At 39.0% G+C, this 10,216-nt stretch overlaps 2 protein-coding genes across 3 annotated transcripts; one reads left to right on the plus strand and one right to left on the minus strand.

The window, feature by feature from the left end:
* On the plus strand, nucleotides 1-474 carry LOC121999712 (zinc finger protein GIS2-like). The gene has a single exon (XM_042554356.1). It carries the CDS (start codon nucleotides 1-3, stop codon nucleotides 472-474), a length of 474 nt encoding a protein of 157 aa, XP_042410290.1.
* Nucleotides 475-804: 330 nt separating this feature from the next.
* LOC122002458 (ubiquitin carboxyl-terminal hydrolase 25-like) lies at nucleotides 805-7,718 on the minus strand. 2 transcript variants are annotated; one of them, XM_042557637.1, is made up of 8 exons: nucleotides 7,236-7,718; nucleotides 6,624-7,128; nucleotides 6,455-6,530; nucleotides 6,277-6,369; nucleotides 2,796-2,882; nucleotides 1,865-2,685; nucleotides 1,481-1,609; nucleotides 805-1,350 (listed from the first exon to the last, which is right to left on the minus strand). In XM_042557637.1, the coding sequence occupies exons 1-8, from the start codon at nucleotides 7,399-7,401 to the stop codon at nucleotides 1,230-1,232; spliced, it is 1,998 nt and encodes a 665-aa protein (XP_042413571.1). In that variant the 5' UTR covers nucleotides 7,402-7,718; the 3' UTR covers nucleotides 805-1,229. The 2 variants fall into 2 exon arrangements, with proteins under 2 accessions (XP_042413571.1, XP_042413570.1); XM_042557636.1 differs by having other exon boundaries at nucleotides 2,796-2,888.
* Between the last annotated feature and the right edge of the window lie 2,498 nt (nucleotides 7,719-10,216).

Genomic DNA, 10,216 nt, shown 5'->3' on the forward strand with positions numbered 1-10,216 from the left:
ATGTACTCCTCTCCCCAATCTCAACACCTCTCCCTCGGGGCCTTCTCTCCTCCAGATCAAGCGACGGCGGCGGAGGAGGAAGACGAGGAGGCGGAGCATGCGAGGCTTTTCCCCTGCCCTTACTGCGACCGTAAGTTCCTCAAATCCCAAGCCCTCGGCGGCCACCAGAACGCCCACAAACGCCAGCGCACCTTTTTCCTCCACCTCCCTCCTCCTCCTCCGATTCCGCCGCCGGTCTTCCCCATCTCCGCCCACGGCTTCAGATCCGCCCCCTACGACCGACCCACCGGCGCCGTCGCCGCCGCTCGGTTCGTCGCCGTCCGCGGGAGGGCAAACTGCGACGCCGAGGACGACCAGACGCTCGATCTGCTCAACTGGAGACGGGGATCCTACTGTCGCCCAGAGGCGCCGGCGGATCTCGGCGACACCTCCGGCGAGCCGACGACGGAGCTTGATCTGTCTTTGAGGCTTTAGCTTTTCGCTTGCCTTACGTGTCTTTATGTTTTGCTATTGGCCAAAGATATATAAATAAAAAATATCTTCTATTGATGACGTCACTTAATGTTAAAATATCTGAATAATAAATTATTTCAAATTTATCCTTGATCACTCTAGACCCACTAGAAAAGAAATACTTGCACGCTAATTAACTAAAGCAATTTTTTAACCAAACAAAATATTAAATACAATCTACTTGTTTATTAGAAATCAAAAAGCAATTTTTTAACCAAACAAAATATTAAATACAATCTACTTGTTTATTAGAAATCAAAACTAGCTGATGCTTCTTTTTTATCATTCAAGTAATTACTAATCTTTATGTGCCAAATTTATTAAATATCAAAAATTATACTAGGGATGACAAATTAACTCTAACACTCTGTGCACTGAAACAAATAGAACACATTTTACATGCTCTCGACCTCCAACGGCACAACAAAAATTTCGAAGTCAAAATTGTGAATCTCACTGATGGAGGGAGGAAGAAGAGTTCCTAATGAAGAAGGCTTGAGGAACTAGGTGCTTCAGGTGAGGCTTCTGCGAAAATTTTACCGCAAAAGTTTCGAAATTCTCCAGGTATCGAAAGTGTATAATCAAAATATCGCAAGTGCGCGAGAAGGCAGTGTCTGAAACAGTCGGTTGTCGGTTGTGTCCAACCATCATCCAGTTGCAGTATATAAGACTGGATTAGTGAGTTCTCCAGAGGTAGATCGTATCTTGTTTGATATTTACGGATCTGAAAGAGGTGATTCTTGACTAAAAGATCTTAGGCGTTCGACGAGATGCTCCTTAAGCGATTCTGGAATTTGCGAGATGAAAGTCTTCCTTGCATCGCTTATCAATTGTTTCCTGCATTGAGTGCGACGCGAAGCCACGACAAAGTCAGTGTGCAAAATAAACAGTATCATCTTAAAATTAGAGAATTGCTCAAAAGATTACTCTTTTAACTCATGAGTGCAAAATTCTAGCAGATCTTTACCTTGTTGAACTCTTATCATAAGAGACATCTGCTGCTTGCAAGCATAATCTTTTTTTAGCTCGCATAAAGTCTTGAACTTTATCCACCCATCCACAAGAGTGAAGTTCGGATGAGGCTTCTCGGGATAGCCTAAAAAGCATCATCACAATAATGAGAAAGAAATAAGTAAGCACATCATAATCCACAGAAGATGAATGAAAACTGCAATCCACAATATTGAAAAAGAAAAGACGGGAGAGAGTAACACAGTTAAGTATCACATAAGCACTTCTTCTGATCCTACAAGCGCAAGATGAGGTACCGATGAGCGGGCATTTTGTTTTATGTCAGTGTAAAGAGAGGCATTAACAGAAATGAAAAAAGAACTGAAAGAATTAGACTCACAATTCTTTGAACTTTTCAATTTCTCGCGAATGTTTTTTGCCACATGATATCTCATTCTTGTATGAGCCATTTTCCCTTGGCAAAGGGGCGGCATCATTAGTGCTTGAATCAGAATTTTCGCTGCTTTTCGTACTGTGTACTTCTGGATTAACTTTTTGATGATTATCAATCTTCACTTTAGCTGAACTAGCATTACCAGAATCTTTTCTTGTAGCTGCTACATACTCAGTGTCCTCCGAGTTCGAGTGTCTCTTTGATGGCTGAGAGCACCCATTTCCATTTGGCAAAAGAGACGTATGCTTATTCTGCTGCCCATCGAATGATATGTCTACACTAGCTGCATTGAGATTAGAAGTTGTCGATGTCTCAAATTTTTGTACCGTCTTATTTTCACTTGGGGAACAGCTAGCAAGTGTTGTTATGCCTTCTCCACTAGCTCCTTTTTTCTGAATATCAAGGTTCCCATTACCATTTGGGAAAGTCCTTTTTATCTCAAGATTCTTGAGATTAATGGGCTTAATTTGCGGAGATGAAAATGGTTTACCGTTCTTCAGCAATGCCGAGCCATTATTTGTAGAAGATGCCCCGTTGGAATTAGCAATAGTTGGTTTTAGAACCTGTACAGTCTTCTGGCTTTGAACACTGCTTCCATTTACAACAGAAGGTTTGAAGCCATTGCAAGATAAAGCAGATTTGGTGGGCTTTGGGCACCCGTTGGTGCGTATATAAAAAAGCATGTAAACCTTCTCTGACAAAACTTCTTGTGAGCTTGAAAGTGAAACATGGGCATCATTACAACAGAACCATCGACCAGAAGCATCCTATAAAGAGTAAACCCAATGAAACATAAATAAAAAAAAAAAGATAGTATTATTATATGTATATTCAACAAAATGTTGAAGGTTGAATAAGCAATTCAACAAGTGACTACCTTAATGTAAGCGTAATAATGTCCAGATTCTGGTGAGAAACCTGAGTGTACTATACAACCGAAAAGACTGTACTCTGGCTCCAGATCCTGCAACTAGAATAACTCAAGATTAGAAATATGAATAGCCTTGACAAAAATGCATCATCTGAAAAAACTAAACAGAATGGGCTTACCAGGAACCTTATTATCATTCGCTTAGAATAGATTAAGCTCAAAGCATGAGCTAAGATTTGTTTAGGCGTGAATATGAACTCACTGGAGTCTAGGGTTGATCTAGCTCTAGCTTTATGTGCATTCTATATGCAATTAGTGAAAGAATTCAACTTTATTGTTTAAACAATTAAAGTGAGAAAAGCAATAAATATGAATATATTGTTGTCTGTAAATTAGGTATTGTAGTGGTAAATATAAGCGCATTATTTGAATTTGATAGCTTATGCAACATGCAAGATCAATACACAACAGATCTAGGTGGCAGGAACCTTAGAACACAAATATAATGCTCATAGTTGTGCCAACAAATATCATACACTCAGTTACATTTTCTCTAACAAAAAAAAAAAATCAAGTACAGTAATAACACATAAAACATATCTATGTCAACAATAAAAAAAATAGCGGGGACAGTGTTAAATATGCATGGGAAAAAAGAGATCAATTACGTAGATGTGAACTTCACCTTTGAACCAAGGATCGACAAAAAAGAGCAACTGAGAGAGAAAAGCTGCAGGGTAACCAACATCAAAGAGATTAACTGCGACGAGGCCTATATCATGTCTGGCATTAAGTAGCTCGGTGTTTTTCTTCCAAAAAAGTAACTTGGGCTGGTCTACATGGATACCTATGACAGTGGCTTCTAGAGTGAGTGTGTTCAACAAAATCACAGGAAGGTAATCTAATTAAACTAAGTCATACTTTGGTCATGACTTCCAGACAGGTTATCCTATGAATTTGACATGAAACATCCTAAACACAAAAACTAACTAGCACTCACAGTACTCAACTGCACTGATTATCGACATGTTGCTATCATACAACAGTTTGTAACTCAGCTACAGTCTCAAGAAACCAACACATGAAATGCAAAATCAGTCCAGTGAAACTACACACTGATGGACGCTTTCTCTACTGCATCCCTAATGATTCCAGTAACAGAGCTAATTGTTCAACCACTGAGAAACATTGCAAGAGATCTAATAAGGTAGGAGAAATTGTCTGAAAGTAGGTGCATGAAAATGAAATTACCGGAGAAATCATCCTTCTGTTTGTGTAACGGCAAAGTTGAGAGGATGGAAAAGAAAAGCAGTCAATAAACCTTAGCATATTAGCATACATTATTATTGAAACAAAATTTCATAACAAACACTTCCAGAATTCCATGATTAAAAAAGTTGTCTTATACTCAACAATGATACCGTCCTAAAATGTGCTTCACAAGCTAGTCTTATGACCTATAGATGATTATAGACTCAATTCTTAGAGCCTCAAACTATATGATCCGCAGTGCATAACCCCCAGGCTCATCTTACTTATTATTTCCTCCTACTTCCAGCTTGCATTTAACGTAGCCAGTCAGTGATAAGCTATTCCACATGATTTTAGACATGCATGATTTCTCAAGGCCCACATAGCCAAAATTTATCTGTTACAAGAGGTGTGCACTGAACCGACAGGTGATCAGTGGGATGCTCTAAGGTTTCTTACCTTGTAATAGAACCACAATTGATGACTTAACCTCCTTGTTAGTCAATAACAAAAGATCACCATCAATAGGAAACATATATTAACCTTGAACACACAACTAGGATAAAATTTGGTAAACTTTAGCCAAGAACTAGGAACTAGTGGACCAAGAATAGCCTAGTTTGCAAGATTATAAATGGTTCAGATTATAGTTGGAAAAAAAGGCTGATACAGTACAGTTGACCTAGATCCAGATTGGCCATGTTCAATCTGATTTTTCCTGATTTCTTGGGCACATGATCAAAACCTAAGAGATATTGTCGAAAGGGGCAGTAAAACATCTGACTAGTCAGATCTCAATATAAATTGAAAGAATTAAGCTTGAATTCGCAAGAGTGAGATGAATCAATTTTGAATTGTGGAACTTTACAGGACAATATGAAACATGGAAAGAAGATTAAATTAAGAAGAAATTGAAGATTGGACCAACAAAGTTAGGGTCAATGGTTCCATCATAATTGATAATATTATCATAATTCGTAAGATTTTGATTCTATTTTTGATATTTAGGAATACCATCAAATCTTGTTAAGGGTGCTTGCTTATAGTTATGTGTTTAACAAAATTTGTTAGCAATTTATATTTCTTTTCTCCACTTATACATTAAATGATGTTTCATTTTTCTCTTTTAAAATTTTTCTCATCAATTCTGATCCTACTAATCCATAAGGATGATATTAATATTTTTTTATTTACTTGATATTGATTTTGCCAGATATGTTTTGGATTTGTTTGACAACCGAACCTCTCACGATACAGAAAATATACAGGTGGCTTTTCAGGTATCAGATCTTAGGATGTCTGAAAGATTAACATCAACCTCATATTTTTCATAAACACAAAAACCCAGTTTCAATCTGTACAGCAAGGATAAACACTTCAGCTTGGATAAATTCGACAGTAGCACGTTACCTGCTATTTTCTTTCTTAGGAAACTTTTAGAGAACTACTGATAGACACTGCATTCTGTCTGATGAATAAATGCTACTACAAACCTAGAAATAAAAGATAGAAGAAACAGAAATCATACGGAAACACTCCATAAGGAGTGCACATGATTCATGAGTAACCAAGAGTCAGTTTATGCTGGTTCAAGGGGGAATATAGAGAACTTTAAAGCATTGATCAAAACTCCAAAAGTTGGTCAGGCCATAACAACTACAAGAGCTCTCAAATCTGAACCAAATTGGTTATGATTGTGACAAGACCAACAATCTAAAACATACTGATTGTGAATCATCTTTACTGAAAGTACTATAGACCATTTTAACTAGCATTCATTAGCCATACTGTTATAGTTCCAGAGGAAGAAAAGTCTTACATCTAATGACTACAGCAATGAAAGGTGGTTAACCCTAAGAGATCCTATATGCATGAATTTTAAAATGTCATGATAGAAATCACACTATGTAGCATTAACAAAGTTACAATTGAATTGACTATGTGATTTAATAGATTAACATCATTTGCCTATAACTAAGTGATATAATTATAAACTGATTTGAATCCTGGAACAAAAGCTTTCTTAGAATACAACTCTTTTCTGTATTTTCAATATTTAGTTCTGAGCTATTTAACAGGTTTACAGGTGCTGAGATGCATCAACAGTTCATCAAAGAAACCTACCACTTATGTGCTTACATTGGTCATTGCCTACTCTACAAAAAGAGACTACTGCTGAACACAATTCATTCAATTGTCACTATAGAATATAACTAGAAGTGTAAGACAAACAAACCTGACTCGGATTGGACATGAACTTTGAAAGCCCAAGAAGCTCATCAAAATCAATGTTTCGATTAATCTTCCCACCATGTATGCCTTCAAATCTCTACAGGAAATGCATCTTACCATTAAGATTTCCACAGAAATGCAATTAGTATATTTAAGGTAGAGAACAACAAGAAAATTTTCACCTTGAGTTGGATGACTAGAACATTTGGTGCTCGATGTATGAACATCTGCTTCTTTGCTACTGAGAGTTTCTTACAACTGAAATGAAGAAACAAAAATAAATAAATAAATATCTTTTACATAGTTTACAGTATTATGTTGGGAAATAAAACGTCAGAATGACTCTTTTACTTGCTGCAGCTGTATTTATTGTTGCCATCCAATTCTTCTGGCTGAAAAAATCGAGCAAGAGCATCCTTCAAGGAGCTGTTGTGGAAAACATCGAGACAGATATCCAAAATCTCGTCCACCTTGTTTGAATCACCATTGCAAGTGAGGCACTTCACCTGACTTAGCAACGCCCCTCCAAAGATCTCGTTCATCACGGTGGTGGGCCTCGAGCGCCCCTCCACTTTAGAATCTCCATTAGTCACCCCTCCACTGGCTCCACCACAACCATTTAGCTTGTGCAGCTTGAGGCAGGCATTATGGCATGCGTCAATCACATATCTAAGGAATTCGTGAGCGTCCTCCTGGCGCCCCCAACGGAAATGCTCCGCAAATAGAGACAAGCACTTTAGAATCTTGGACGGCGATTCAGTGATATTCGCTCCGTCAAGGGTGAGTGATCGAACGATTTGCCGCTCGAGGATGCAGAATGGGCACTCCTTCTCCCGATTCGCGAACACCGACTTGCCTGCAAAGCAAACAAAACTACAATTAATTCTCCAAGCACAAAAAAAAAAAGGATTTTGATGAAATTTTCGAAAGGAAAATAGGGATGGGGGCAGGGCTAGGGTTTACAGAGTGAGGAATGGCGGGAGGAGAGGCAGAACTGGGCGAGGGGAGGGGTGTAGGTGAGGCACTGGAGGACGCTATTAAGATAGCAAGAGTTGCCGAGGTTTTTAAGGCCGAGAGGAGAGGCGCCCCCCCTGCGGCAGCGCGCGTGCCATGTCATCTGCAGACCCATCAACGACCACTGCCGAGGGCCGCAATAGTGGTTCCGTCGGCGATTCCCCTTCTCCTCTTCGACGCGTCGGAAACCTCCTCCTCTCGCTCCTCATTCGCCCGCATCAAATCCGATGGCTCCGCCGCGCCACGTCTGCCGCACCGGTGCCGGCACTGCCGGTTCCTCGTGGTGGTCGACGACGCCACTCGTCCCCGGATGGGTAGAGGAGGAGGAGGAGGAGGAGGCTGGGTAGGGGGCGAAGGAGGAGGAGAGCGAGGCGGCGAAGCGAGGGAAAGAGACGCGAGAGCCGCGTTAAGCAATCGTTTGCGGTACGAAGTGTCGACGATCTTTCTTCAAGCAGGTGGACACTAATTCGTTACCGCTTGGTCGTTTGCATTACGGAACTCGAGTTAACTCACGATCTTACATACGTGTCACATATCGAAGAGGACATACATTTCCGTAGTCAGTTAGATTCAAGCCACGCAGAGTCGTACCTGTATTCGTGAGTCGTACCTGTATTCGACGAGACCTGAAGACCTGAAGCGCATAACTAAAATTTAATCCTTTTACTCCGCTAAATAATGATAAAATTTAATTTACAAATAATATATATATATATATATATATATATATATATATATATATATATATATATATATATATATATATATATATATATCAAAAATAATATATTATTATAAATATTACTTGTCTAGCTATTTTAGAAAAAAAAAATTTATAAAATAATAATCTAATTGTCAGACTATTTCTTTCTCAATCTATAATATTGTTAGCTCATTTAGTGTATCATGTAACATTGAGACCAATGCGGTGGCTGCAGATAGTAGTAAGACGATAAGCAGTAACCACCATGTAATTATATTGTCGTTCGCACAAACGACCGGGGTAGCGTGCAACGGTCACCGCGCCGTACAATTAGGTCACACAAGCAAAGGCCAACCACCTACCCATATTGCATGAGATCGATACTGTGAGAATCGACGTGATTATGTCGCACAAACAATCGTTGTTGCACGATTAGGATACAATTGGTGCCGCCTGTTGCAAGACGAAAAAGATGGTCAAAGAAGAAAATTAGGATTACCTCTTATTTAGTGAATCCATGCATTGATAGAAAAGAACGCTGGAGAAGAAATCACGTGCAAAGAAGAGCAACATTAGAGAAGAAATTGCATTCAAAGAAGGTCGCGCATCGGTGTGTGCCTCGAAGCCATTAGAATAGGTTTAGCGGCCATTTAGGCAGAGTCGTAACTTCCATGAGGCGAGAGAGGCAATCGCCTCAGGGCCCAACCCAATGAAGGACCCTTTTTTTTTATTATACAAAAAAAAAAGACATAGACCCTAAATGACCGACCTATTCTCACGGCTCTGAGGCACACACTAACACATGACTCTTCTTTGCATGTAATTTCTTATCTAGTGTTGCACTTCATTGCACATGATATCTTCTTGACGTTCTTTCTACCAAGGCACGAATTCATTGAACAAGAGGTAATCATAATCTTTTTCTTCGACCATCTTCTTCGTCTTGCAACACGCGACACCAATTGTATCCTAATCGTGCAACAACGGTTGTTTGTGTGACCTAATCGAGTCGATTCTCGCAGTGGCTATCTCATGCGACGTGGGCTGCCAGTTGGCTTTTGCTCGTGTGACCTAATTCCGTACGGGGTGGCTGTCGCACGCTACCCCGGTCACTTGTGCGAACTACGATCTAATTGCATGGTGGTTACTGCTTGTAGCCTTGCTACTGACTACAGTCACCGAATTTGTCTCAGTGTTACGAGATACACTAAATGGGCTATCAATGTTATCGATTGAAAAGGAAATAGTCTGGCAATTGGATTATACAAATTTGATTAAATATCTCTAAAACAGCTTGACGAGTAGTGTTTATATAATTATTTTAAATATTTATTAGCTTTTTATTGATATAATATATTTATTTTTAGTTTATTTATGTATTTATTATATATATTATTTGTAAATTAAATTTTATCATTATTTACCGCATCAAAAGGGTCACTTTTTAGTATATTTTTTAGTATGCGCTTCAGGCCCCGTTGAACAAAGGTACGGCTCTGCATTTTAGGGTCCATGCCTCTCATTTTGTTTTAGGTATAATTAAAAAAATGGGCCCTTCATTCGGCTGGGCCCTAAGGCGGTTGCCTCTCTGCCTTATGGAAGTTACGACTCTGAAGCCACGTTGATGTGAAACATATACGCAATATTTGTCTCTCCTTGGGATGGGTCTAGTGGTTAACACATGAGGTGTTATCATAATGAGGTCTGGGGTCCGAATCTCAGTAAAGCTGAGGTAAATACCTTCTTTATGTGTTAGTCACTATTCCAAAGACTAATAACTGCCCATGATTTACCTCTTCCGTATTAGCTTTGGGATGGACTGACGAGGATGCTGGGGACGAAAGTATTCATTTTTTTTACCACAATATACGCAATATTTACTTTAATCGGAATATCTGCTGCTCCCTAGAAAGTTATAATCATGTGATAAAAAATAAAAGATGATTAATTCACCCCACGCCTCCGTTAAATTTATTCTTAAGTAATATGAAAAAAAGAAATAAATCATGAGTGACATGTAATTTTAATTTTGTTAGTAAAATAAAAATGAAAAGGTAAAAATCAAGAAGGGAAGAGTCCGGGGCGGCTTTAGCATTGATATTTGTTCTAAATTCTCATCTAATTTCTGAATCAGTGAAATATATTATAGTAATTGATGGGATTGTTTGTAGAAAGTGCCACATGGTGTCGAGGGTTAACATAGCAGATGGGACGTCAATTAAAATTA

The sequence above is a fragment of the Zingiber officinale genome, chromosome 7A, assembly GCF_018446385.1.
Source record: "Zingiber officinale cultivar Zhangliang chromosome 7A, Zo_v1.1, whole genome shotgun sequence".
In the NCBI taxonomy this organism is placed as follows: Eukaryota; Viridiplantae; Streptophyta; class Magnoliopsida; order Zingiberales; family Zingiberaceae; genus Zingiber; species Zingiber officinale.